Here is a 26,574-nt window from a genome sequence, read left to right as displayed (position 1 = left end):
CATTCAAATATAGTATTTTTATTTCTTAATTATAAACAAAAAAAAATAAATAATATTAAAGATAAAGAATGAATACTTTAATTATATACAAAAACTTTAAAAAAAAAATCTCTAATTTAATAGTAAGTCTAATACTTTTCAGTATAACCATGACCCCATGCAGTAGCTCCATCGACAATGACACATATTGAAAAGGAAATAGCAACTGAAATTATACAATAAATATATGCTCGTTTTATAGGCATTGTGTGGAGTTCGTTGGAGAATGTTGAAAGGGTAGAGAGTACAGCACAAAATCCGTTTTGGATTCCATACATCACACTTCTAGACACAGGAGTGCAGTGTGTGATTTGTGGTATCATGTACATGATAGAAAGCAAAAGTGTAGCAAAGACATTGGCACAAAGAGTTCCATAGGGAATAAAATATTGAGGTGAATTAAGGAATCGCGCAAGATACAAACGTGTCAAGGCAGCAAAAGGAGAGAATATTAGACTAAAACCTATGCCACGATGTGTCACATTGGTTGTATATGCCGTATAAAATGCTGCACCAACAAAAAAACAAATCGAGAGTAACAAAAGTAATACCCGCACTACGATATGCGTGTGCGCCGGGATAGGCCAGGCAAATGCAACTTTGCCAATTCTCCACTGTCCCGTCGTTTTTCCAATCTGCTTCCCCCATATTAAGCTGGACATCGCAATGCACATAGTTACCATAAAATCGGAAACCACACTTAAAAATGAATAGCCTCGGCCCCTACGTTCAAATGGATCCAAGTTAGCCATCCCTGTAAACATTTGCAACATCCAAGAAGAAAACGTTGTAAGAGATCCACAAAAACCTGTAGTAATGGCTAGCAAAAAAGTAGCATTATGTTTGGGTCGAGGAAAGAAAACAGACTCTGTCTGACAAAATCCCATAATAACGCATCCAACAAATTGAACCCATAAAAGTCCAGAAAACGGTGCACCTGGGTATGTGTTTAATGCAGTAAGTCCTAGACGAGCTAGCGTCCCCAACATAGACATTATACAAAAGTAAGACTGTGTTAATAGCATTTTTTTTTTTTTTTTTTTTTTTTTTTTTTAGATTAGAAGGAAAATGCAACTATTCCGGAGTGTCTATCACAATTCTATATATACGGAGCGATAGCCTCGATAAAGGCTTCGAGACTATAGTAATTTCTTAAAATAAAGAGAGAAAAAGTATTTTAAATCGACTTAGGTTAATAAAACAAAACAAAAAGAAAATTCTTTCAAAAAGACTTAAAGCCGGCGATTTGAGGTCTAATTTTTATCTCAAGGTACATGTTTATAATTGCATCTCTATTAAAGTTTCTATGATCCAGCGTTGAAATGTAACTTGCTTGTAATTAAAAATGTAAGCGCTTCTTTGAAGTGCATCGTTTTTTTTTGTTGCTATTTTACTTGCAACTACTACATCGTTAGAGTATTACGTACTTTTTAAAACTTCCCTATGTCAGCTACGCAGTTTGGTATCTGTTTAACGATTCATTGAATTGCGGTGAGTTTTTCTTGCGACCTACAATACAGCGATATGCAATATGTTCAAATAACACTATTATAATTATTATAATAACGAGTATTTGTATCGATCACCGATATCCCTATAGCTAATAACTGAACTGAGGAACTAGGTTCAATTGATCTCTATTTATAGAGCTTGAAAAAGCTATAATTTTAACTGATAGTTTCTTACCATAAATGGTAATAAATTTATCTTGATAACTTATTATTTACAGTTGATAGAGCAAATAGAACATGTGGCATATAACGCAACGTAGAGTCATAACGTATTGTAATATTGCTGACATTTACGATATGATAAACTGCGGGGTGTTTCTCTGCAAAACATATGTATATATTTGGGATGAAGTTATGTTTAGTGAGAATTTATTGGTGCTAAAACTCAGTCCATACCGATTACTGTGTAATTATATTCTAGCTCATCTAAATAGATTGCAACTAAATTGGGAGCACCGGTTCAGTCGTACTTAGTTAATAACTGATCTAGGAGGAGATATTCAATACTTCATCTACTTCCAAAAGCTTTATACATACTTTGAAGCTACCTACTAATAGAAACACTATTTAAATATTACCAAGTCTTATAGTAGTTAGGCCCTTTGAAGTACGTTGATGTGTTTTAGTAGGTGAGATTTATCAAGTTTTAATTTGATTGCTATTTATATACACAAAGTAGCTATTGATTTTCCGTTTTCTTAGTTTCTTACATAAAATAGTATTAGTTTGTATAATTACAACAACAAATAATAAAATATTAGGTGATCCAAAGTAGACTTTGATGAAGCGTAAGGTGTTTCGTAAGATTGGTATTGTTTGAAGCGAACGAATATTGGTAAGTTTTAGCCATCAAAATAAATTACAAATTAAATAACGATTTGTACTTTTCTCAGTATCTTGATCAGTTTTAGAAATTATACAATATTTTTAGAGTAGTAAGAAAATAAATGAATTATAGAAGCCGAAAATTACTCTATTGTAGATAATATATATGTACAACAAAAATATACACTCCATCCCTGTTGGTGGTTAGCCTTGTGATTCTGAGAATCACTTATCTTATAGTATATATCAACTATAGAAGGAATTTCAAAATATGAGTGCAGTAATCTTTTTGACCAGAGACAGCGATTCACAATACATTTGAAAATAATTTGGAAATCCGAATTGACATTAAAAGAGCTTTCCTAAACGTAATCTTCCTGTGACTTATCAACCCCTATTACTTGTAACTCCAAATCGGAATCGGACTTGGTGACTTTTCGATTTAAATACAGACTTTTTAACTTTCCCCAAATCACTAATACATGGATACTGAAACCATGAACAATGATTGAGGATAAGATAACAAACGAAATGATCGGCCAAATTATTTCATTAAGTGTTGAAAATACTGTAGTTGATTCATAAATACTCTTTTCAATTTCATCCGGGGACAACAGTAATTTTGCAAGAAATGCCATATAAACTGCGCAAACCCCTATTGGTCCGAAATGTCCAACGAAAAGGGCTTCTTTCCATGTCTTAATGTCCGGAACTAAAGGCTTCACCGAAAATACAACCGGTAATCGACGACAAACTAGAGTCAATATGCTAAAGACAATTAAACGCCAAACAGGCAAGCCTTCAACAGACCAATTAAAATTATTCCAGGGAATGATTGTACCATAATAGGTAAAAAATAGTAAACTAAAAGTCTGATCAATAAAAGCAGGTACAGAACAAGCAGATATATTTTTGGAAAATAAATCATTCCAGTTAAATAATATTCCAGCAAAAAAGGACATCAACAGGTCATCAACTCCAATAATAGTTCCTATCCCAGAACATAATAAAGGTATCGCTAGCGGAAGGGAATAATAACTAATAGCATCAATTAAACGGTATTTCTGAGCGTGCTTTAAAATGAACGATAAAAGATACCCTATTACACACCCAAAAAATATACCAAATGCACATTCATACAACACAACAAGCAGCACCCAATCCCTCCCTGCATTCCTCGATGGCTTAACAGTAAGAAGTTTGATAGCAAAATAGAAAAAAGGAACCGCCATTCCATCATTACATCCAGACTCAGCGATCAATAAAGACCGAATCCGTTCAGGAGTCTTTTTAGCTAATGGACCTTCTCCTACAATCAATGCTGATAGAACAGGATCAGTAGAAGTTATACATCCTGCGATCAGCAAAGATCCTAAAAAGTTAATTTGTGGAAACAATGCATATGCAAATCCAGCTGTAACTAACCACCCGTAAGCCATAACTGGTAATAGCATTACAATGATGCTTCGAAAATTATGTTGAAAATATGCACCGGGGAGTTCTATTGCAGAAGCAAACACACGCACATCAAGTACGATTCTACAAATCTCTACTGTCAAGTAATCTCCATGGTCACCCCAGGAAAAAGGGTCTACGAGTTTAGCAGCATGAGGCCCAAATATTAATCCAGTGATACTTCCAAGAACTACACACTAGTATTAGTCTTATTTTATATCAATTGCTAATTTTCAAAAACCACCCTATACAATATCTTCAACGTACCAGCTTCTCCAACTAGTAATTTTTTTCGAAAAACTTCTGAAAAATAGCAGAAAAATGTTATAAATCCCCCGGCCACTATTAAAGCTAAATGGACTTTGTCTATATCAAGTTGTCTCCAGCCCATAGTAATTAGGCAATATCCACAAGAGAATGTTTTCTTGTAATAAATTCCTATAATATTTTTTTTAGAGTATTCGACATAAAATGTGGCAAAAGATACAGTTAGCCACGGACTGATGCGTGCATGCCTGTGGTTTATACTTGAGGACCGGGGTACCTTAGTTATCTTTTTGATTGGAGTAACAAAGCTTGTTACTTGGGTTTTAACGCTTATCAACTTAAAAAACATGCCTTTTAAGTAACTATTCAATTTTAAATTCACTGAGACTGATTAAGCACATTTGAGGTGGGCTGTTATATTATTTTTTTTTATACAATTTTAGCAGGATAGTGAATTGTAAATATTGTGCGATTGTTATACATCGTATGTTTATATAAATTTAGCACCATTAAATTGATTGAAAGGGTGTTGTGTACTCACTTGTAAGCTATTAATACCTCGGCAGCAAAAAGCTTTGATTATAACTTAGCTAAAAAGACCTGATTGGATTAAGGCATTTTATCTCAATATGACATAAGTGGCAATAAATCAAAAATATTGAAAATTCTTTCTATAGGATTTGATTACTAGTGTAACAGAAGTCAATCTTTTATACTACTTAAAAAAGGAAGTAGTGAGCATAAAACAAGCACTCTTGTAATTCAACCATATGTAGAGTTAAATTAGCAATGAAAAACTGTATGGGATTAACGAGAACGACGAAATTACACAAATATCCAGTTGACACGTTCTGTCAAAGGAATTGCCAGGCCTATAATCACATTGGTGGGGGAAACTTGTTAATTGATGAGATAACGGCCAAGGTATTGACTACCGAACACAGAAGGAATTTGGTATTTCGATTACGGGCAGGAGAAAAGTCATGAGCGAATGTTTGAACTTGTTCTTTTTCAGTGGACAATTTCTCCTCATGAACAACTTAGGAAGAATTCAAGAGCTCCTTTCATGTCAAATAAAACGAGAAACACTTTACGTTTAAATGAATCATTTGCTTTCATGCACAATGTGGTGGCAAGGTTAGTTACATAGACACAACCGAGTCTCACCCCATGAGTTGCAGATCCAGAATATAGAGCGTTTAAGGCCACTCGCTTACTTAATATCAAATTTCATACTATTTAGACTTTTATAAAAGACGATTTTCATTACTTCTAGCCTTTAAACAATAAACCGTTGTTATATATGAATATATATTATTTTCGCTGTAAAGCAAGCCTAATTTTTTACTTAGCTTGAACAAACGAGACTATAATTTGATGAGGTCAGCCCTAATCGTACCCAACAGATTGGTCACTGAATTTTTCGTATATTGTAATATCTGCCATTGAGCTAATTAATTTAAGAGGATAACAACCGAGACTTTATACAATTCTTTTTATTTTTTTATAGTAATAAAGAAATGTCATTTTTAAATATTTCTTTAAAAGCGCTGTTGATTGCATGTCATCTAGTACACTAGCTAGTTAACCCACTGTACCTAATGATACAGGATTGTAAACCTTATCAATTGGTCCAAAGACATAAGAATTTCGATAGTGAAGAGGGCCTGATATGTTTAATGAAACATGTCTTTCACCTAAAGTACGAGCTTAGCATCGTGGCTATAATATTTCTGAATGCACATTCATCATTTGGTAACGTAGCCTGATGGTACAGTACTAGAGTATCCAACGTACAAAGATTTATTTGGTACTATTACTGAACGTTTGTACTGCATTTCAGCATTCAAAAAGTAGGAGCTTCGATAAGCAACGCTGTTTGAATACAAGACTTATCTTGGCGGTGAAAAAAAGCTGTAAATGGCATTGCTAAAAATATGATATTAAAAAAAAAGCGAGTAGATAAAATGACCGATAAAATAGATATAAATAAATAGGAAAATACGAATTCTACTCTACAATTTTACTCTTATTGTGTAACAAATCACGCTGAAGTATCGCGGATGAGTAACTTGGCCAACTGACGCATGTATAGACAACTAAAGTTTATCTGCATATGTCAAAATGTTACTTGAAAATAAAAAAGGTCATAAACGAGCAGCGAAATTAAATCTGCACTTGCGAAACCGCGCACTATTATACTATTTATCTCCAACAAAAATAATTATTATACTGCTTAATAAATTATACGTTGCATAATAACAATATTTTCCATACAGCGTTTTCCCGTTCACTCTTTGCGGCGCCTCGCAAATAGCCAGATTTATATGAAATTGTTTATTTAAAAAGTCAAACAGAGAAAAATAAACATAGAACAAAACGCAAGGCGTACTACAATACGTCTTAAGTGTTGTAATCAACCTTGCAAAACATTATTTAACTTGTGCTAGAATACGTAAATCCGTTGTAAAATACAATGTAATCTATGCTGTGTAACCGGGCAGGCATCGTTCAAGCTACACATTTCTAAAACAAAAGTGACAAGAGGTGCAATTGTTTGTAAAGTTTATGTTGGTATCGCATAATGTCAAGAAGCAGAAAGGCAGTAGGAAAGCGATACTAAATAACGATTGACGGTAAAGAATATTGAATAAAATTGTTTATTTTTCAATCAAGCCAATGAAAAAAACAATAATCCAAAATAGAATAAATATAAATATAATCACTAACACTTTAAAATAAGCCCGAAGTAAAATTGGTTACACTCATTCCATCAATCAATTTGAAACAATATCGAATATAATTTACCAGCATATTTTTGTAAATGATTATAATTCTTAGGTTTTGGTAAGGGGTGGGATGAGAATATAAAAACTACAGTAAGTTAACGATTGATCAGACAGATGATTGATGAAATACGATGCATAAAACTAGAATAAACTAATCATTAACTTACACGATTTCATCTCCAACTTGAAGAAAAAGTAGAACAAATAAAAAGGCATCACAAGCTGCCATACAAAAACTATCAAACTTTGTTCAGCTAAATGTTTTGTGCATAACGATGATTAGGAAATTAGTGTGGAAAAGTTACAACCTTATGTACTGTTTCGGAAAGATACAGTAAAACAAACAATTCAAGAGAGATCTAAAGAGACAATCAGGTTAATGGCCTTTAATAATAAGAAATTACCGCGATGTACAACTTAAGCAGGTGTGACAAAAAGTACAAATGTACGTTCGAGCAATTAAAACTACTATTGACATATCATAAAATAATGTCAAATGTTGCAAAAAATAACAAACAAATTTGTTTTCTCGAGGTCAAGCGAAAAGATATTTACATGTATGAAAGTCGAATAATTGTGATAATAGCGAGGATTTATGAACAAAGACTACTCGAAAATACAAAACTTATTTCTCCCTAGTATATGAAGATCAAAATAACTTAAGCTAGTTGAAATGCATGCAATGTGTTAAACGTGGAATCATGAATTCGCTATGCATTTTATTGGCGTTTTCTTTTTCGTGTATCCGCGCTAGTACACTAGATTACGTTGCCTCTCACCATACATCGAATGTCCCTACTATCATCCTCCTACTTATATTTATAATCAATACGTGATCATCAGATCATTCCCTTACACGCTCCCATTTCAGATTATGCATCGTAATACTAACAAACTATTTTGTATAAGCGAAGTAATTAACTCCATTCGATGATGAGCGATCAGCTTCTGGTATTATTGTTCGCATACATATCTTGTAACATTTGTTACTCAATAGAAATTTAAGGTAACATTGATCATAAAGTAAAAGCTTGCCGTACTAAATTGTATCCGCCTAACGTTTGCGAATTTTGCAGCAAGCATTGTTTCGTATTTAAGATCACTTTTGTAGACAGATCTTGAGATAACGCGACAAATTTTGGGGCTTTTAAAGTTCGGAATTCTTTCTTCCGGATCAGAGATGTGTAGTGCGCCAGAGTAATATATGATTTAATATTCTTCCGTGTAGTACACTTTTCCATGCGAACTTCAATTTTTACAGCTTTTGTTTGAACTTTTTTTATTTTCTGCAATGTATGTCAACTATATTGGACTCTTTGCTTTCGTTCAAATTTCGTTGACGTTAGCTTATCCTCCCGGTCGTGTGGAGATTTCTGAAATATATGATTTTGAAGAATCTAGTTCGTATAAAGGACAAGATATTGATACATCCGTACTTTACACTTTGTCTAAAAGGAAACCTGCGCTCGTAAAACGAAGTACCGACGCTTCGTATGCCCCTTTCAATGTGACCTGTTCAAACGACAATCTGTTGAGGCCGGCTTCTGAAGGTTTAAATGAGGGCGAACAGAGCTATATCAACAAACGTATTTCTAAGGTTAACAGTGAACTCCGATCATTTATTTCTAAGACAGGTTTGAATGTTGACTTGGATAAGGTGGTTAACAGCTCGGATGGTCCACGTTTAGGAATTGCATTCTCAGGTGGTGGGTTACGGGCGATGGTTAATGGAGGTGGTGCATTCAATGCTTTTGACTCAAGATTCGAGAGTGACTCTCCACTTTCTGGTCTGCTGCAATCCGCGATGTATATCAGCGGTCTTTCTGGTGGTTCATGGCTTGTTGGATCAGTGGCTATTAATAATTTTACGAATATAACATACTTACGTGATAATGTCTGGAATTTGGAACATAGCGTTTTTGCTCCTCATGGGGATAATGTCATTGAAAATTTGAATTATTATAATGACTTGCGCAAAGAAATTGATCAAAAGAAACATGCGGGCTTTGACTGTTCTTTGACGGATTTATGGGGACGTGCTTTGTCCCGTAAACTTGTTGATGCTGAAAGGGGAGGACCAGGCATTACATATTCCAGTATGAGAAATCAAAGCTGGTTTCAAAATGCTGATTATCCTTATCCCATCATCGTTGCGGATAGCCGATTAGAAGAAGAAACGGCCATCCCTGCCAATACCAGTATCTTTGAGTTCACGGCGTATGAATTTGGTACATGGGACAATGGAATTAAAGCATTCATTCCAATGGAATATGTGGGAACTCACTTGTTGGATGGGGTTCCACCCGATAAGTCTTGCATTCATAACTATGATAATGCAGGTTTTGTTATGGGCACTTCAGCTACTTTATTCAACTCTTTTCTTCTTGACTGGAATGAAAATGTCAAAAAGAATGATACCTATTACGATATTCTTCATGCGATTCTTGAAGATCTTTCTAAGCATCAAGATGATATTGCTCCTTATCCCAATCCTTACCAAAATTATACTACTTCCAATACCTCTGTAGTGAATGCGTTCGAACCGTATGATACTATTGATCTAGTTGATGGTGGTGAGGATAGGGAAAACATTCCCCTTTGGCCTTTGTTACACCCACAACGATTTGTGGACGTTGTATTTGCGATTGATTCGACTTATAATGATCCTTATGGTTGGCCCCTTGGATCTTCCATTGTTGCTACATATGAGAGAGTTGTAACCTTTAATGCGAACAAGAGTGTTGATGTGCGTGGATTTCCATATATTCCGGACGAAAACACTATTATCTCTTTGGGACTAAACACTCGTCCTACGTTTTTTGGATGTGACGGTAAAAATACTACAGCAGGAAATCATGATGTAGACAATAATACCCCACCTCTCCTTGTATACTTTCCAAATTACCCTTGGACTTATTATTCCAATATATCGACATTTACTATGAGCATGGACGACAAGATGGCTAATGGAATTCTTGAGAATGCATTTATGTCGACTACGCAAAACAATAATGAATCTTTTGCAGTTTGCTTAGCATGCGCTATAATTCAACGCTCTTTGGAACGCAAGAAATTGAGTACTCCTACCCAGTGCTCTTCTTGTTTCCAAGAATACTGTTGGGACGGAACTCTTGCAACTAGTACGGCTTCTGTATATGATCCTACCGTAATGTCTGCTGCGACAACATCTCGTGCACCGTCAGGCACAACCTCGGGTACAGCCTCTAGTACAACATCTTCATCTGTATGTTCTCAAAAATTCACGTTGATTAAACTATTTTTTTTTTCATCGCTAACTTTTGTTCTAGGTAGCATCAGCCACTCCCACTCATAAACATTGGTGGGACTCGATTTTCGAAGCGAAAGAAAATCCGTAAAAAGATTCCATTGATGTTGTTTCAATGGATTCTCAGGCATGTGAGAAATTTAGAATAGATAGATTTACCTTTATTGTACTTGGTTACGAATTCGTTATGAAAGAGAACTAAGGATTTTCCTCATTCGTGAGACTGCTCAGTTAAACCCTTTACGTTTGATGGAGCTATGTAAACGGGTAAATGAATAATTTGTTATCTCTAAACTTTTTTAGATAAATGCAACCGGTCGAATGGATGAACAGGCTTAGTTGGCTCAATCTGAGATCGATGTGCATTCACGTAAAGACACGAAACGAAAGAATGTAAGCATGAAAACGATTAAATACAACATTGCTTTAAATTGATATATACGTACAATTGGGAATCACAAGTTGAATGAAAAATAGTCCAAGATCGTTGTGCTAATGATGAACATTAAATGATAGATTGTTTTAAAAGCTCCCGGTTTTTTAAAAAATAGATAATAATAAAATTGACTACAAACATTTAAAAGTAAGACAGAGACTTGTTAATTCAATATATGAGGAGTCACTACTAAATATTTTACTGTATTTTGAAACTTCCTAAAGGAAGGAAACTAAATAAATGCTGAAAGATTTATCAACAGTTTGGTACAAAAAACAGTAAAAGAGGAATATTCAATTGGTAGAACGAAATCGTTTAAAGACCCATTTGTTTTCGGTGTGTTGCTAAAAATGTAGCATCATCAACTTTGCTTCTCAATGCCATCCATTCAACAACATAATCTCCAGTAGGGTATCGTAGCTCATCACTTTCATCCGTTGCCGCTTGCAATATCACTTCTGCGATTTTTTGCGGTGGTGTAGCTGTTTTCAATTTAGGTAGCAAGTCTTCGTACAACTTTTGTTTCAGATTGTCGTACTCAGCATAATGTTTACCTGCACCCTCTTCAACCCTAAATTCAGTTGCTGTAAAACCAGGTTCTATAATCTTGACTTTTACACCAATGCTTTGCATTTCCCAAGTCAGAGCTTCAGAAATACCTTCGATTGCATACTTGGTACCATAATACAAACATCCAAGTGGGAATGTCATCTTTCCTCCGATCGATGATACGTTTATAATCATTCCATTATGTTGTGAGCGGAAGATAGGAGTTATTGCTTTGATAACCTCCAAAGCGCCAAACACATTTGTATTGAAAATGTTATGAATTTGTTCTTCGGTAGTACTTTCAAGTGGAGAATAGACGGAATAGCCAGCGTTATTTAGTAACACGTCGATTCTACCAAAATGCGAAATTGCTTTTTCCACAGATTTTTTAATCGAAGAAAAGTTATTTACATCTAATTGAGTCACCAGAACATTTTCAAGTCTGCTTAGCACTTTGGCATTCTTGGGTTCACGCATAGTAGCAAAAAATAATGTTTGCAAAATATAAGCTTTTTAAATAGTTTGGTAACTAGTATATTCAATTATCATGCGAATAAGAACACTTGAAAAATAAAAATAAAATAAAAATAAAATTATAAAAAAATTATTTCTTGTTTTCTCTGTTCAGAGGAAAGGAATTATTTAAATTGCTTTACTTTTACATCTTCCACAGAAACGATAGACAGTCGTAAATGCAAAACAATGATGAAAGTGAAATGAATTTTAATTGCCAAAAAAAAAAAATCTACAATTAACAAGACATTGGCTTCCTTATATGAAAGCTATTAAAAGTTTAGTACATTTAAATCGTATAGTCAATATACTTTTTTCAAATTTATAAATTTACGGGTTCATTGTTAACATTCAATATTGCTGCGAACGCACGGGATTATAAAACGAATCCTTATAAACCAACCATGCAATAAATATAAATAGCAAACAAGCTAATTTTAAGTAAAAATAAAACAAAGAAAATTTTGGGAGACAGATAAATATAGTGTTTGCAATCACCTTGTTACCCGTTGTTGCTTTTTTACGAAGCCTAGAGACGAATCAAACAAAGACTTTGGTAAGCATGAAAGGAACAAAGTTATGGATGACTATAAATTTAGCAAAAAATATATTCTTATCTTACACTAATCCAACATTAAGATAGAGTTAATGAGACACGTTAAAATCACTATTTCTTTATTTCTTTTAGATGGAAAAAGTAAACTACCAGAAACTAAACTGTTTAACTTAACTTTTATAACGTGCGACATTCTTGAAGAAGGCAATTGGCAAATTTCATGTGCCTTAATATGTTGCATAAAATTATTTAAAAGTCGTTATCAGAGAATTTTTGAATTCGCGCGTAGTCTATTCCTTAATATAGAATAGCATATTAGGTTGGCCTGAGGTAGTAACAGTTTTCCTTAATTAGAAATATCTTCTCATTGCTCCGCGTTCAATAAAGAATTAAAATATATTGATAGAACGGGTTGTAAATGTATATATAAGAAAAACTAGTATGGAAAAGTAGTGCTTTTATTATTCTCTAGCAACACGTTCTCAGTATCATATTCATTCAAGTGCAGAAAGAGGATTTTCTGTTAAATTTCTGATTGACGGGAAAACCGTTGATGCTATACCACTTGAATTTTAAGAGAAAAAGAAAAGAAAAAATCAAGTGATATTCTGTATAAAAATTTTCAACTGACATCTTTTCAAAGAATTGAAAATTATTTTTATATTATATTCACGTGCATTTGATTTGTCATTCTTAAACACCCCAAATTGCATCTCTTGGATGAAATAATACTATTTTTAATTAATTTTTTTTTTTTTTTTTTTTTTTTTTTTTTTCAAACGAAATATTTGATATTTTTTCATTATGAACTTCTTTCTTTATTTTCGTACCATCTTTCTCATTCAACTATATTTTTTTAACTACTCCACATTTGGTTGTTCGGCAAGCTCAACTAGTGTACAAAGTGACACAACAAACCAAGTATCTGTTTCATGTCCAAAGTATACCACTATTTACACATCAGGAACGTCTCCAGACACAAAAACAATATATCCTGAATCCACCTCGACTAAATCCATCACAACAAGCACGCAATCGCACAGCTCTCCCGTTATCGTTGTGTCCACAGTAGGAACTGTTACGGAAACAACTATTTCTGGTTCCACTGAATATACCACAACGATTCCCGCAGAGGGCATTACATCTGGAACTGTCGAAATAGTAGAACCAACTGCAGGAACAGTTACTGAGACTATAACAAGTGGTACTTTACCATTTACTACTACGCTAGCACAAGCTAGTGGTACTGTTTCAGGAACTGTCGAGATAGTAAGTCCTAAAAATAATCCTACCACCGTATATAGTGGTACGGTCGCTACTACGGAGACGTTTAGCTCATCCACAGTTGTTGTTATTCCAACAGCTATATGTGATGGCGTTCGTGGTTTAGAGTATGCTGTTTATGATTATACAATTTCATCATCAATGAACGAATTCTGTTATCCTAAAAACGGTCAAACTGATGTCTTTGCTTTTAATGAGCCCGCTTACTTTGGTTCCTCAGACTTGGATCAGTCATCTCCATTGTTTACCGGTGTGTTTAGTTCTACAGATGACATACCTGAGTGGGCATCGTCTTGGTATCTCCCACCGTATCCACCACAGGCTTCAGATATGGCTTCGACCTACTGTGCCTGTAAAGTAATTGTTTACCAGTTCTTTCTACGAATCCCAGAAACTGATACCTACACCCTAGTCGTTAACAATGTAGATGATGTTTTCTTTGGTTGGTTTGGTGATAAAGCTATTTCTGGTTGGTCCAATAATAACTTTGATGCGTATTCTTATTGGCATGAGTCGCCTAATATGGGTTTAGGAACTGTGGGCATGGGAAATTTCACTGTAGGCAATTATCCTGAAGGCTACTTTTTGCCCGTTAGATTTGTTGTAGCAAATGGAGCATATATCGGTGGATTTGATTTTTACTTTACTTCTGATTCAACGGGTCCACTTGCTACTACCTCTTATTCTTACACGAAAACATGCACTCAACAATTCTTACCATTTGGTCAAGGTAATGGCGGTGTAAACGGGCCAACGGAAAAATTGTCGTAAAATTGTTTGAAAATTTCAGAAAATAATTAAATCGGTACTTGAGCTACGAATCGGATTTCTAATATGTCAAAGGTCAAGAATGCATTCAGATTTAAGGTGTGTGGGACCGTAAGTTATTTGCTGAGATGATACAAATGATCTGCAATATATATACATTTTCTTAATATAGGGTTGGCTAGTATTTAATTTTTTAATTTTTGTTATTTTAACGCAACACATATCATGGGTTACTGAAAATAATTTTATTTCTGTAAACTAGCAACCGTTTATATATATATATATATATGTTCGTTCAATAAATAGCGAGGTATAGTGGGCATCTTTGCGCTTCGAAAATCAAATGAACCCACCCGTTTTTTCAGTAGCATTTAGCGAGCATCATCTTCCTCTTGCTCTACCTTAAAAATTCTACTGTACTGCAAGTAGTATTACGCAAAGGAATACACATTCCAGGGGTTGTACAAAAAGCATCATATGTTATAGATTTCTACTTCCAGGTGCAAAAATGCCTCACTTATTTTTTATTTTTTTGTGGAATACAATGTTATAAATTGACTTAACGTGAACCTTATACAGCCGAAACTACTCATTTTGTTAAACACATCAACAATATTTCTAATCACCTTCTACAAAATGAAACTTACTGATATCCTTTTCTATTGCCTCACTAAACGCTTTGGCTAATTGGGATAATTCATTATCTCCGGATACTTGGACACTTTATGACCGTGCTCCAGTATTAGGTGACTTCACCTTGAATGTATCTGCAATAGGACCGAATAATACTATAGTCGATAGTATATACCTGCCAACCGAATTGAATGTGACACAATGGATGCAAGAATATGCAGCTGAACATTACACCTAGTCAACTAGTAGTAATACCTCAAATGCGATCTCGTGGTGGGTATATCGTTTGATTTGGGAATAAAGTGGATGAAATGGAGTTTTGTGATATTTGAAAGTCAACTTGAACTCGATTTATTGTTTTTGATTTCCCGTTTAGTATAATAATAAGTTTACATGTAGGAAGCTTTGCATGTATTTTATTGATTTCAACCGCATAAAATTATTGGGAAAATGGCGAGGTAAATTGAATAGCATTTATTCAACAACTATTAAAAATATGTTTTTGAAAGTCAAAAGTTTTTCTTATAGTTTAGTAAAAGATGAATTAGTAGCTAATATGTTAGATGTTTAAGTTTCAATTAATATTTTATTACTATTTTATTTCAAAAACAAAACTAAAAAAGATTTTAAATCGTTATTCTTAAATCCTTTGTTCACTTATTACGCTCAAAGGGCAGTTATTGAATATGGCGAGCTAAAAATACCTTTTAGTTATCGTTTACGATTAAGGTCAAGAGGTAGTACATTAAAATTTCGTCTGCAACGAGCCGGTCCAAAAAGGAAAATTATTTTTTTGTAGCAGCAGTATATTGTTGAAAAGCTAAGTCTAATGTGTATGTCAATACGTAAACAGAGTTTTTGAAAGACTCTGAATAACTCGATTTTTTGCTGCCAGAATATAATTTGCAATTTAAGAATTTATTGAGCTAATGAATCAATCGATCTAACAATTTCCATATGCTGCATTTTTCAAGTTTTCAGACATAACTTTAAAAACGAGTCATTCATGATGTATCATTAAGAATTCATTTTGTGACGCAGTAAATGACATTCATAGTATTTGATTAGACTTGAAACGAAAGATAAAACATTAGTAACATCAAGTGATAATACTTCATTAAAAACCGTAATTAGGTTGACTCCATAATTGAAATTCATAACAGACGCACCTTTAGTGCATGATTAGGACGGTACAGTCAGTAAAATATTGGTAAGGATGATTATATTCTTTTCGATCATAAAACGATAAAGAAAATTATTTTTTCACAGGAGTGGGCATATTTTGAAATTCTATTTGTTCAATGTCAGAACCAACTGTTGCCTTTGAATGTGATCCTGTTTCTCCATTATGTGTAGGAAGAGTGTCTCCCAATGGCTTAACTTTTATGCCGAAAGCCAAAATTAAAATTTTGTAGAAGCCAATGGCAGATGTATAAAATTTTAACCATAGCCACCGCGATAATTACTACGACCGCTGCTATAACTATACTGATCAATGGTATAGCTTTTACAACAATCTTGGAGCAGTCTATTTTAAATTATTAGTAAAAAAAAGGCATCACTGTAAAGGAAACATACAAATTAAACCAAGCAACAATAAAACAAACAAACAAATGTAAATAGCAATAGGCCCCCAAATTTCACTGTAAAACCGATTTTCATTTATAAAACTTTCATTTATCCAAATTGAAAGAAAATCTTTGACTTCAAAGTTCTTGTCTATTGCGAAAACAATCAAAATACACCAAATAATAAGCAAGGGCCAACGAAGTTTACTGCGGGTAGAAATCCTACCATCAGGATAACAACTATCATGAAATTTAGAAAATTCAGTAAAAAGGTTATTTAAAAAGAACTTTATTTTATCTGTCTTAATGTTTATTTTATCTTTTTGAGGCTTGATGATGTTGGTAAAGAGATTTTGTTTGTTTACCTTTTCAGGCTTACACAATTCAAGTCCCCGCTCCAGGTCCACATTACGAGTATCTCTTACCATAAATAACTCATTGTAACCAGGGGGGGTCAACCTGTTTTTTTTGCGCTTTCTGGATTTGACATTGGAATAAAACCACAGCACTGCAATTTGATAGCTTTAGCACCACTAGTAATGTTTTACAATGTAAAATTAAACAGTGTGGTTTATGGAAGATAATAAGAAAATATAATAAAACATTTTAAAGCCATAAATGAAAGAATTAAAAAAAGATCAAAATTGGTGAATGTTTTACGTTCTGAGATGTTTCATTTATTTGGGAAAAACATTATGATGTGAATATCTTGTAATACTTACAAACTTTTTTTATCGCAATTCCTATATAACGAAGTTGGTTTAGTTTGCATTAATATACGGTTCCCTTCAAAGTCTGTAAATAGTGTTAAGGATACCATAAATTGCAATGAAAATCATGTTCTTATGATTTGTGTGTAAATAATTATGTTGGATTGTTCATCATCACGGTTGCAAGTATACAGGATTATTAACGACACATTGATAATGATAATAATGTATGGTAGTACAATCAAACTCGATCTATAGTATGCTGATTTTATAAAATAATAGTTGAAAACATCGTACGCATACAATAGCTATAAACATGAACAACCTAACTACGTAGCAGCATTATAAAGCATATAGTTAAGTATAGTTGACACGAAAAATCATGTTTAAGGTGTGAGTATTTGCGAAAGTAAATAAAAAGAAATGGAAGACTATAGATTTGTTTGTGTTAAAATTGTAAAAATAAAAATAAAAATAAAAAAAAATCTCGTTGAAAAATTTATATTCGTATGTAATTACAACATCGTTCGCTACCTAAATTTTATTCTCTTGCGAAAAAGTAAAGAATAGGAATCAACGACTAAGTCTATACATCGGACTAACTCTTTTAGATCAATTGTACTGAAAACTTTTGGTTCCGCTTAGCCAGTTCATATTTTCTTTAAATTATGGCTCTGGGATTTGGGAACAAAAGAAAACTGAAAATGAAAGGGAAAAAAGCATGAAGCAATGTTACAAATAAATGTATAAGAAGGAATTCCTGTATTAGAAATTATATTACATTTTCATATAGAAATGATGATTTATGGTCTATTGATGTTTTCATCGTTAGTGCTTCCCATGATAAAAACAAATAAATTGCCATATGTTGAATCCTTCAGATTTTGAGTAAGGCTGAAGATGAAATGTCGCAATAATTCATAACTGTAATACTACATAAAGACTTTGATTATTGAGTTTAACTTTCATACATTTATTGCATTTTTAGCAAATGCAGTAGAACGGGCTTTCAAGAGATACAGAGGAAGAAAAGCGTAAGGGAATTATAAACTGGAATTTGTAAACATCTCTTGGAAATTATATCAATCTTGAATATTGGCTCATCATTAAAAATCATAGTGGAATACTTGGTTGTTATTCGAGTAGTTAGTCAGAAGTTATTGTTTTGATACACATAACCTTACTTGAATAATGTTACAAAAAAGAAAAATTATAATGGAAATAGATGAATCTAAAACAAATTTAATTTTTAAGCGATAAAATTGAAACAAACATTCGTCAACAAACTACTCTAAAATTTCACCTGCTACTAGTTTTACTACGAAAACGTAATATACTAGGGTTTCACAAGGTAAGTCATACATTCTAAATTTCTCCTTCCAGCATTTTGAAAATATCTTCTTTGCTCTAGACTTTGTTAAATACAGATGTAATAATATATGTTAACCACAAACTGCACCTACTTGACATGTGAATGGATGATATCTAAGAGGTGAAATTCAAATCTAAAGTAATGTTATGCAACATCTGTTAATTGTGTTTGTATTTCTTCTTAAAAATAATTACACATTTAACACGAAGCCATGAAAAGCGTTAGAGGTTTCGCCTCTAACTGATTTAAAAAGGAAACCCAAATTTTTTCCCTTCTTAATTTATGTAAAAGTATTGAGAAATACCTAGTTATAAAGATGAAATTTCGAATATTTCAAATTTCATATAAAGAAAGATTTCTTTACAAGAAATGAATGAGTTTTAAGAATATATTCACAACAAAGCATTTGATAAAATTGATTTATTAAGTATGCATTGAAACATTCTAATGAGATTTTTTAAAGGAAACTGCAAAAAAATAGGGCGGTATATATGCAACTCGTTAAAGACGAGTAGTATAAGAATTGCTTCGCTTTCTTCAAAGACTAAATATGGAAAAAGAGTGGGGGATTACTATATTAACAAGTTTTCAGAACAGAAACAGAAACAATTACAACTATCTACAACCGAGAATCTCTTTAATTAATGTTTTCCAGTTCAGTCTGGTTGAAGATTCGTTTTTTGGCTTCTAAGTTAAAATCCAAGTAAATAACTGACGGGTATTTTATTTTAGAATAAATCGATAGGAATCCGAATCGTTTATAATATAATAAACGGGATAAAAGCTACTCATATTGCTAATGATAATCCAGTAGGCATACTACGACTGAAGAAACATAATTTTTTTTCGAATTTTTCCTTATCTAATGGAACCAGTACCATTTCGTGAATTAGCAGATTTTCATTTGTTTGTTTTGGCCTCGTTATTCAAATTCAATAATGTAATGGAAGATTTTCCAAGAATAATAGACGTTGATAACAATGGGTGGGAAACCGCAAATTTTGTTTGAAAATCAGAGGGAAGATCTACACAACAAAAAGAGCAACAAATTTGAGCAGTAGAGAAAAGACCAAAAAAGCGTGTGTTTTCTGAGACAAATGTGTCACAACTCGCCGATAAATTCGCAATCACATAAAAATTGGTATTCGTTATTGACTAGTGGGAAAACCACGTTACCTCAACGATTTGCAGTTGTTACCACTTTTGGTGACATTTCAAAAAGAAAAAGGTGATTTGCAACGTTTGAAATTGCGACGATCATGATCTACGCGAAAATATCTCATTTTATATATGTACGAGTTAATCTATTTTTGTTGCTGAAAAAAGAAAAAAAAAACTATATAAACCGACTAAAATCAAACATTTCTTTACAAACATTCAAAAGATATTTCCATATGATTTTCAAAAACTTAATATCTCTCTTTTTCATTGGGCTCGCTACCGCCATACGCTTCAACCTCACTGATCTTGAGTGTAGTAGACTACGCGGTCCGCATTGTGGTACGTATCTACTGAAAGTAGTAGGAACGAATGCTACATACGTTGGTGAAAAATCATTTATAGGTCTTGATGCTTTGACTGAAAGTAAAGGTGAATTTTTTCAGCGTATGTTGGAACAAGAACCTCGACTTATTCCACGTTTGTTTACGATAGCTGAAAACGACACGGCCAACTTTACTCCCTTGACATTTACAACGTATTTGAAAACATGCAATCCTCAAAGTATTGAAAATGCAATGATCCCTTTTGTGAATACTGTTACCAGTGAAATTTCTTTTGATGCATGGGCGTATACAGCACAAAATTCAAGTCGGATAACGGGTCTTAGCAACCAACTGATGAATTCTACTCTATATAATGTTCAAGTAGCAACATGTACTCCCGGATTCTCTGCGTTATTGTTAGATAGTCCTACAATCAATGTTTTTAATAACGAGGAAGGCATGCCAAGTTGGTGTCAGCCCATTGAACTTATACCAGTTTGTCCTTTGGATGAGGGATTCAACTGATATATATATAATCGTTATTTAAATCGTGGGATTTAAAAATAGGGGTTAAATTTATCCTCTAAAAACATTTAATTAGAAACGCTTAAGCAATAAAAGTCTTTATACTAGATAAAATATTGTAAATTGTTTTTTTTATTTTTTTTTTTTATTTTAAACTTATACTAAACATATTTTCTAACAAATAACGGAATTCATAAGTATTTTGATTTTGTTTATGTGTTTTTCGCTTTTTATTGTGTTTTAATGGTAAGGAAAAGTTATAGCATACTTCATTTTACTAGTGAAAAAAGCATAACAGGAAATCTTTTAAGTTAGCGACAAACAGTTACTCGGCTTCCAAGCGGTTGCAAATCATTCGTAGTAGATCGACAATCTTGGAATGAGTCTATCAAACAAATCCGCGCTAGGCAGTACGCTAAAATGAACAGCAACACATTTGATTTTACCGAGTATTGAGTATTCTCATCGTCGTTATAACCATTAACGGATTTGTACGTTTTGTTTATCTTCACAGAGCCAAGAGATCAAAGAAGGACTGAGGTGCGTTAAGTACGGTCCAACATGTAATTATGTTCTTTGTCACAAATTAGAGCCACAGATCCTAAAAGTCTAAAATACGAGACAAGGTATGATTTTTCAAACTGTCCCTAGAATAAGAGTTGATCAGCCAAAATTATTGTGCAAGATGAAGCTGTAAGGCTAACTAAAGACTAATGATTCTATAAATAGAAAACATAAAACATAATGCTGAATAAAATGTTATAAGCTACTGAGCTCAAGTCGCTTTTAAGGTTTATAATAGTTTCATTGAATCAAGTTTCTCATAACGAAATAGCGTATTGCTTCATAAATAAAATTTTTTGTTAATACCGGTGTTTTTTAATCAGCTCGGCACGTTCCAAGTACTCTGAAAATGTGTGTGAAAATCCTCACTTTGATCAGTTAAATCAACTAGTATTTTGAGGGGTCAAATGGTCGTAGATTTCTAATTTGTTTTCCATACTTGAATAAGATTGGAAGACTACAGCCACAAGCTAATAAAATAAAGGCAAGTAAAGTACACCCCCATCCGTAGTTCAGTCGACGAAATAGACTTTCAGCAAATAATGGAAAGATGGCTCCTAATAATAGTTGAAATATTTTTACACCCGCTGACGCACTGGCTGAGTAAATTCCATATGAATCTACCACATACATGTTTAAGGGATTGGAAGTCATAATGTACCCACCACCCATAATGGCTGATCCAATTGTTGGCACAAACCAAAAAATCTTATATCTTGCAGTCCAACCGAAAAGTAAAATTCCTATTTCAAAAAGTGTGATTCCAATAAAACCCATAGGAAGTCGAAATTCAGGTTCACCTTCACCACCATTTCGCTTTACCAGATATGAATAAAACTTTTGGTTGATAGGCATGGCAATGAAAACTGCTGAAAAAAGTCCAAGGGTAAGCAGGACTTTTCTTCTTTAATGTCTTCAATCTTCCAATAGTTTATAAAGAAAGCTTTTTGACATTGTTTCTTTTTAAAGCGAGGGAATACCTTTTATGGCCCTGCCACCGTCTATAACGTGATTTGTTTGTTTCGCTAAACGCTCTTAGGAAAACGGAGCTATCAGAGTGACATATATGACTTAACGAAGCTGTGTGTGGCTCATGATCACTATTTAGAATTGAATGAAAACAACCAATGTCAATCACAGTGTCGAAATGCCCCTTGAATTCATTTAATCTTGAAAAATCGCGTTGATTAAAGTTGACATTACTTTTTTCACTAGATGTTTTATCGATTGCTTTAGAAATAGCCCTTTCGGAAATATCAATACCCACGACTTTATATCCAAGACTGGCTAAATATCTAGCATTTCTATTTGGTTCACAACCGGCATCTAATACATTCTCATGTAATTTCCCCAGTTGTACAAGATTCATGATCTATTCGTCTGGTTTCTCATTATCAAATGGTGTTGCGGGATCTTCATACATATTTTCCCAACTATTTTTTACTTCAGAGATATATTTCTTCATTGTTCTTAATGATATATAAAAAATGGTGAAATATTTATTTATTGCCCCATCATGTTTATTTTTATATCCTTCTTTCTCTGTCAGGAAATCTATTTCCGAGCTGACGATAAAAAAACATGTTGCAAGCCGCCGAAACTACCTCGGCTTTTATTACTATGTCCGAAAAGTGCGCGAAATATTGGAATGGCTTGTAAATTATGCATTTAATCAAATAAAGTGATAGTAAGCGCAAAGTGTATGACTCAATGAAAATCGGGTGTATCAACTACTCAGTTGTTTACCATACAATGTATTGTAAATTATGGGTAGTGTCGTCGCTATTACATTTAAAAAATATATTATATTGAAGGTATCTAATAAGAAGTAAATGTTTTTCTGTGTAATAATAGTGAATTCTTCTCATCAAAAATATAAACGAACTGATTTTTCGTCACCTTATTAGGTTATACAAAGTCATAACAATGCAAAACCAAAGCGGATAGCATATCAAACTAAGAATATGACTTGCTATTAAAAATTAGTTTCGCTTGAGTTTTATTTTAAGAGTAGTAATAGTCAGAATTTATTGTGCTGATACACTTCAACTTACTTGATTAATAATTGAAAAAGAGAAATTTACAATTGAAATTGAAATGGATGGATTTGAAACAAACCATTCGTCAACATCACCGCTACTTTAAAAATGCTACTGTACTTGCGAGTATAACTACACAAAGTACATATTTAAGCGATTGCATCAAGTAATGTCATATATAGAAATACAATAATATAAACGGAGCACAAACTGAACCTCGTTCTTAATATATCAAGTCCTCTTTATTGTACCATAATGTTGTATGTCGTTGTGCTATATTTTTTTGTAAGTTACAATCGTACTGATTGGCATAGCTTCCTGGTTTAACATAACGGTGATCAAGCCATATTTGATCAGGTTAGGCAGAATTCCAATGATTGCATTAGAAGGTTTAGATCTTCAAGTCAATTTTACGATTACAAGCAAGGGAGAAATAGCAATCAAGCCAGTATCGAATACTCATTACACGTATATAGCAAGATACTATGGAATTGTTATCGTGATATGAATCTTGATGGTGGATTATTATAGCCCTGGTGCAGATCACTAATATCGGTTTTCGAGTAAGAATGATTCTTGCTTTCTGACCTAGTGACTTTCTCAATAGAGAAAAGTATAATGACTTGAAATTTAGAAAACGTTCTAATGGAGTTAATGGAGTGAGTTCTAATGAAACGAGGAAAAAATTTGTTATGATATACTACGACGCATCCAAATGTAAAGGATCGGAATTTAGATGAAGCCGATGGTACTTCCGAGTAAATGTACCAACAATATAATAAATAAATCAGCAATTTTACTGCTAGACAATATTTCACTGTGAGGCTTAGTCTTGGTATAAATAGAGGGACTCTGTCAAAACAAATATTTTGAACTAGACTCGAATTCTTCATAATTCTATTCACTTGAGTGTTTATTTTTTTTAACAATGCCATTACATTTACGAGATATGTGGATATCCACTGACGATTATAAGGATGTTTTACTTACGTGTCCTGTGTGGTATGAAATTAGTGAAAGAGAATTAAATCATGCTGTTTGGGGACAATATTAAAATGGTGAAGTTATAATGAAACAGTTGTTGGAAGCGATTAGTTTCAAAAATTAGCGACTCGTATTTTGTTTATTATTATTATTATTTTTTCTTTTTTTTTTATTCGCTGTTTTAAAATTGTTTCCAGCAATCTTCTTCCTGTTCTCTTTTTATCCGTTTGACAACACATTTTGCTAATGCTTTTTTTTTTTTTTTAGTTCAAAGAAGACTGGTACGAGAAATAAACAAGTTGAGTAGTTTCGAAAGCAATTGGCTCTTTCTTTTGTTTTTAGTCCGAGTATGTCGTCAGTTGAAAACCGTAACGGTTCTCATTGTGCCTGTTCTTCCGGTTTATACGAATAAGGTAAGAACATTCAAGAAAGCGTTTGATATGAAGTCTGTTCCATTATTGCTCTTAGTGCCTGACAAACGTTGTTAGTCTGTTTTGAGTTTACAAGTTTGTTAAGCTAATAGCCATTCATTGATCTTCATTGTTACATGCTTTCCATGGAATAGTTGGAGGTGTTTACTTTTCAACTTGTTAGCACTCACTTGCTAACATTTTTAATAACAGGTACTTCGTTGTTCTCAGTGTGACTGGCACGAACCAGCAAACTTGGATTCGATTTATCAAAGGAGTAGTCATGATGATGATCTTCCTACCATTAAGGGTTCTGATGCTAGTACTCAACAGTATGAAAGAAAAACTTATATTACCGATGCTAGTCCCGAATCTCAGAATCTGTTTTTAAGCAAAAGTAAAGAGGAGGGAGTTATCTTCTTATGCATACAAGTAAGCTTTTAACCTTGATTCTATTTATTCACTTTTACCATTTACTACTTTCGCAAATTCCTGTTTTTTGTTGGGGATATGAAGGGGAATATAAGGGTAAAGTAGATGAAATGGATGTATTTGAAAGTTGATTTGGATTCGATTTATTACTTTGAATCCCCGTTTATTATTATACGTTTATGTCGTTTTAAAGAAAACCATGCGATGTACTATATTAATTTTGTAAAATATATATTATAGATAAAAAAATTGTTGGGAAAATGGGAAAGCAAGTTGAAAATAATTAAATTCAATAAATTAGCAAAATATGTTTATGAAGGTAACCAGTTTTTTCTTTTTTTTTTTTTTTGTCTATATGTCAGATTCGCAACTTTTAAGTTTGAACAAAACATTATTTCACATCGACTCAAAGGTTATGTGTATTTAAAACGTTCCAGTAAAAAAATATTCATTTGTAAAAAATAAATAGGTGGTATATTAAATAAGAATGAACTTACTACACAATTTCTGTGTAAAAAAGTGAGATTAAAATAACTGGATATTAATCCATTGATAAACAAATAATAAATAAAATAATCCCGGTAACCCCTTTAAAGGTGAATCAAGTAAACCATGGTTTTTGTCAAATCATTTTCTCTTGAGCCTCTTCAGCTACATTTCGATTGTAGGCAAGTGCTTCATTATGGGTGGGAAACATTATGTAACATGGAAAAGCAATTTTCTCCATAAAAGTGAAAAGATCACCAATGATCACCGACAGTCTGTAATCAAAGTTTCCAAATATAATATTCGACAGGTAATGCAACATTGGAGATGCACAGAATATAAAGATAAATGCATTTAGCATTCTTCTGAAAAATCTGGCTTTTGAAGCATTTTCGTAAGTTGTTACAGACGTGCATTGTTTCAATAAATGACAAATAGAATACACCCAAATTGCAGGAGATACCTCATACTGGATCATGTCAAAAATCTCTGATACTACATATACGTCTTTATATAAAGAAATCCAGTATACAGAACATAAAGCAATGACAATACTAATTCCTTTTATCATAAGATATTTAGGAACAGTTCTAGTTATGCCGAAACCCAATGCACAGTAAATCACAAATAATCGATAAAAATTTGTCCGAAGAAAATCAATTATTTCATACACCGAATAAAATTGTCTGTATTTTATACATTCGGAAGAAAAAACATACTCCTCAATGCATTCTTGTAGAGTCTGATTTAACGCAAAAAGAAAAATATAAAGGCAGATTACCTTTTGAGCAGGAAATATAATCTTGCTGAAATGTAAACAAGTCCATATCCAATAGCTCAAAAATAATAGTACTCCTCCCATTTCAGCTACAGAAATATAGTTCCAAATGCCAATTTCGTCATTATTAATTTGATCTTCTGAAACCGAATACCCCATAAGGTCTAAATTAAATTCAGCTCCATCCATTGTCATTGGTCTCGCAGCTACGCAGTAAGAACCCGTTTCATTAATCAAAATAGTTTTCCATATACTTGTAATATTTTCGCCCGTCCATACCGATTCCGAGTTACCAGAATATGCAAATGATC

The 26,574-nt window shown here is 33.1% G+C and overlaps 12 protein-coding genes and 15 long non-coding RNA genes across 27 annotated transcripts, besides 2 other annotated features; 11 read left to right on the top strand and 16 right to left on the bottom strand.

The window, feature by feature from the left end:
* Positions 1-29: 29 nt before the first annotated feature.
* Positions 30-1,401, bottom strand: fex1 (plasma membrane fluoride export channel Fex1). Its single transcript, NM_001018183.3, has one exon. It carries the CDS (start codon positions 1,062-1,064, stop codon positions 129-131), a length of 936 nt encoding a protein of 311 aa, NP_592783.1. The 5' UTR covers positions 1,065-1,401; the 3' UTR covers positions 30-128.
* On the top strand, positions 137-961 carry SPOM_SPNCRNA.2026. The gene has a single exon (NR_191393.1). It is a non-coding gene; the product is annotated as a non-coding RNA (long non-coding RNA).
* Positions 1,402-1,483: 82 nt separating the features above from the next.
* Positions 1,484-1,839: an LONG TERMINAL REPEAT.
* SPOM_SPNCRNA.2025 lies at positions 1,763-2,188 on the top strand. The gene has a single exon (NR_191392.1). It is a non-coding gene; the product is annotated as a non-coding RNA, LTR proximal (long non-coding RNA).
* A 291-nt stretch (positions 2,189-2,479) lies between these two features.
* On the bottom strand, positions 2,480-4,349 carry nhe1 (plasma membrane/prospore membrane sodium ion/proton antiporter Nhe1/Sod2). Its single transcript, NM_001018182.4, has 2 exons — positions 4,098-4,349; positions 2,480-4,020 (listed from the first exon to the last, which is right to left on the bottom strand). Exons 1-2 carry the CDS (start codon positions 4,219-4,221, stop codon positions 2,738-2,740), a joined length of 1,407 nt encoding a protein of 468 aa, NP_592782.1. The 5' UTR covers positions 4,222-4,349; the 3' UTR covers positions 2,480-2,737.
* SPOM_SPNCRNA.2024 lies at positions 2,850-4,136 on the top strand. Its single transcript, NR_191391.1, has one exon. It is a non-coding gene; the product is annotated as a non-coding RNA (long non-coding RNA).
* A 405-nt stretch (positions 4,350-4,754) lies between the features above and the next one.
* prl19 lies at positions 4,755-5,180 on the bottom strand. The gene has a single exon (NR_150612.1). It is a non-coding gene; the product is annotated as a non-coding RNA, poly(A)-bearing (long non-coding RNA).
* On the top strand, positions 4,793-5,487 carry SPOM_SPNCRNA.602. Its single transcript, NR_150963.1, has one exon. It is a non-coding gene; the product is annotated as a non-coding RNA (long non-coding RNA).
* Positions 5,488-5,520: 33 nt separating this feature from the next.
* SPOM_SPNCRNA.2023 lies at positions 5,521-5,995 on the bottom strand. The gene has a single exon (NR_191390.1). It is a non-coding gene; the product is annotated as a non-coding RNA (long non-coding RNA).
* Positions 5,670-6,207, top strand: SPOM_SPNCRNA.2022. The gene has a single exon (NR_191389.1). It is a non-coding gene; the product is annotated as a non-coding RNA (long non-coding RNA).
* A 163-nt stretch (positions 6,208-6,370) lies between these two features.
* SPOM_SPNCRNA.2021 lies at positions 6,371-7,707 on the bottom strand. The gene has a single exon (NR_191388.1). It is a non-coding gene; the product is annotated as a non-coding RNA (long non-coding RNA).
* Positions 7,708-7,814: 107 nt separating this feature from the next.
* Positions 7,815-8,788, bottom strand: SPOM_SPNCRNA.2020. The gene has a single exon (NR_191387.1). It is a non-coding gene; the product is annotated as a non-coding RNA (long non-coding RNA).
* On the top strand, positions 8,178-10,463 carry plb4 (phospholipase; the record flags this gene model as incomplete). The annotated part of the gene is made up of 2 exons (NM_001018181.3): positions 8,178-10,130; positions 10,195-10,463. The coding sequence occupies 2 exons, from the start codon at positions 8,178-8,180 to the stop codon at positions 10,261-10,263; spliced, it is 2,022 nt and encodes a 673-aa protein (NP_592781.1). The 3' UTR covers positions 10,264-10,463.
* A 406-nt stretch (positions 10,464-10,869) lies between these two features.
* On the bottom strand, positions 10,870-11,634 carry ayr2 (dehydrogenase; the record flags this gene model as incomplete). The annotated part of the gene is made up of 1 exon (NM_001018180.3): positions 10,870-11,634. The coding sequence occupies one exon, from the start codon at positions 11,632-11,634 to the stop codon at positions 10,924-10,926; it is 711 nt and encodes a 236-aa protein (NP_592780.1). The 3' UTR covers positions 10,870-10,923.
* Positions 11,635-12,378: 744 nt separating this feature from the next.
* Positions 12,379-12,751, bottom strand: SPOM_SPNCRNA.2019. Its single transcript, NR_191386.1, has one exon. It is a non-coding gene; the product is annotated as a non-coding RNA (long non-coding RNA).
* A 279-nt stretch (positions 12,752-13,030) lies between these two features.
* On the top strand, positions 13,031-14,281 carry pfl6 (glycoprotein; the record flags this gene model as incomplete). Its single annotated transcript, NM_001018179.1, has 1 exon — positions 13,031-14,281. One exon carries the CDS (start codon positions 13,031-13,033, stop codon positions 14,279-14,281), a length of 1,251 nt encoding a protein of 416 aa, NP_592779.1.
* SPOM_SPNCRNA.2018 lies at positions 13,037-14,400 on the bottom strand. Its single transcript, NR_191385.1, has one exon. It is a non-coding gene; the product is annotated as a non-coding RNA (long non-coding RNA).
* A 167-nt stretch (positions 14,401-14,567) lies between these two features.
* SPOM_SPNCRNA.601 lies at positions 14,568-15,422 on the top strand. The gene has a single exon (NR_150962.1). It is a non-coding gene; the product is annotated as a non-coding RNA (long non-coding RNA).
* On the bottom strand, positions 14,849-15,543 carry SPOM_SPNCRNA.136. Its single transcript, NR_150235.1, has one exon. It is a non-coding gene; the product is annotated as a non-coding RNA (long non-coding RNA).
* Positions 15,544-16,265: 722 nt separating this feature from the next.
* Positions 16,266-16,907, bottom strand: SPOM_SPAC977.06 (uncharacterized protein; the record flags this gene model as incomplete). Its single annotated transcript, NM_001018178.3, has 2 exons — positions 16,266-16,439; positions 16,490-16,907. The coding sequence occupies 2 exons, from the start codon at positions 16,905-16,907 to the stop codon at positions 16,288-16,290; spliced, it is 570 nt and encodes a 189-aa protein (NP_592778.1). The 3' UTR covers positions 16,266-16,287.
* A 3,048-nt stretch (positions 16,908-19,955) lies between these two features.
* On the top strand, positions 19,956-20,570 carry SPOM_SPAC977.05C (Vel1p domain-containing protein; the record flags this gene model as incomplete). The annotated part of the gene is made up of 1 exon (NM_001018177.1): positions 19,956-20,570. The coding sequence occupies one exon, from the start codon at positions 19,956-19,958 to the stop codon at positions 20,568-20,570; it is 615 nt and encodes a 204-aa protein (NP_592777.1).
* SPOM_SPNCRNA.2017 lies at positions 20,212-20,545 on the bottom strand. Its single transcript, NR_191384.1, has one exon. It is a non-coding gene; the product is annotated as a non-coding RNA (long non-coding RNA).
* A 789-nt stretch (positions 20,571-21,359) lies between the features above and the next one.
* On the bottom strand, positions 21,360-21,989 carry SPOM_SPAC977.04 (uncharacterized protein; the record flags this gene model as incomplete). Its single annotated transcript, NM_001355960.2, has 1 exon — positions 21,360-21,989. One exon carries the CDS (start codon positions 21,987-21,989, stop codon positions 21,522-21,524), a length of 468 nt encoding a protein of 155 aa, NP_001343027.1. The 3' UTR covers positions 21,360-21,521.
* A 42-nt stretch (positions 21,990-22,031) lies between these two features.
* Positions 22,032-22,899, top strand: SPOM_SPNCRNA.2016. The gene has a single exon (NR_191383.1). It is a non-coding gene; the product is annotated as a non-coding RNA (long non-coding RNA).
* Positions 22,066-22,503, bottom strand: SPOM_SPAC977.03 (methyltransferase; the record flags this gene model as incomplete). The annotated part of the gene is made up of 1 exon (NM_001018176.1): positions 22,066-22,503. The coding sequence occupies one exon, from the start codon at positions 22,501-22,503 to the stop codon at positions 22,066-22,068; it is 438 nt and encodes a 145-aa protein (NP_592776.1).
* A 381-nt stretch (positions 22,900-23,280) lies between the features above and the next one.
* Positions 23,281-23,475: an LONG TERMINAL REPEAT.
* On the bottom strand, positions 23,326-24,108 carry ftm2 (transmembrane helix domain-containing protein; the record flags this gene model as incomplete). Its single annotated transcript, NM_001018175.3, has 1 exon — positions 23,326-24,108. One exon carries the CDS (start codon positions 24,106-24,108, stop codon positions 23,668-23,670), a length of 441 nt encoding a protein of 146 aa, NP_592775.1. The 3' UTR covers positions 23,326-23,667.
* Positions 24,109-24,150: 42 nt separating this feature from the next.
* On the top strand, positions 24,151-25,198 carry SPOM_SPAC977.18 (uncharacterized protein; the record flags this gene model as incomplete). Its single annotated transcript, NM_001355959.2, has 3 exons — positions 24,151-24,175; positions 24,425-24,570; positions 24,781-25,198. The coding sequence occupies 3 exons, from the start codon at positions 24,151-24,153 to the stop codon at positions 25,009-25,011; spliced, it is 402 nt and encodes a 133-aa protein (NP_001343097.1). The 3' UTR covers positions 25,012-25,198.
* A 70-nt stretch (positions 25,199-25,268) lies between these two features.
* Positions 25,269-26,574, bottom strand: ftm1 (transmembrane helix domain-containing protein; the record flags this gene model as incomplete). The annotated part of the gene is made up of 1 exon (NM_001018174.2): positions 25,269-26,574. A coding segment is annotated over one exon (953 nt), but the record flags the coding sequence as incomplete, so codon positions are not given.

This window comes from Schizosaccharomyces pombe, assembly GCF_000002945.2.
Source record: "Schizosaccharomyces pombe strain 972h- genome assembly, chromosome: I".
Taxonomy (NCBI): domain Eukaryota; kingdom Fungi; phylum Ascomycota; class Schizosaccharomycetes; order Schizosaccharomycetales; family Schizosaccharomycetaceae; genus Schizosaccharomyces; species Schizosaccharomyces pombe.
Note: the sequence above shows the minus strand (reverse complement) of the source record. Positions and strands in the feature narration are given on the sequence as shown.

Coding starts and splice junctions, on each gene's coding strand:
- fex1 (NM_001018183.3), bottom strand. CDS start 1,064: ATGCTATTAACACAGTCTTACTTTTGTATAATGTCTATGTTGGGGACG.
- nhe1 (NM_001018182.4), bottom strand. CDS start 4,221: ATGGGCTGGAGACAACTTGATATAGACAAAGTCCATTTAGCTTTAATA. Junction 4,021..4,097: donor ATTACTAGTTGGAGAAGCTG/GTACGTTGAAGA, acceptor ACTAGTGTGTAG/TTCTTGGAAGTATCACTGGA.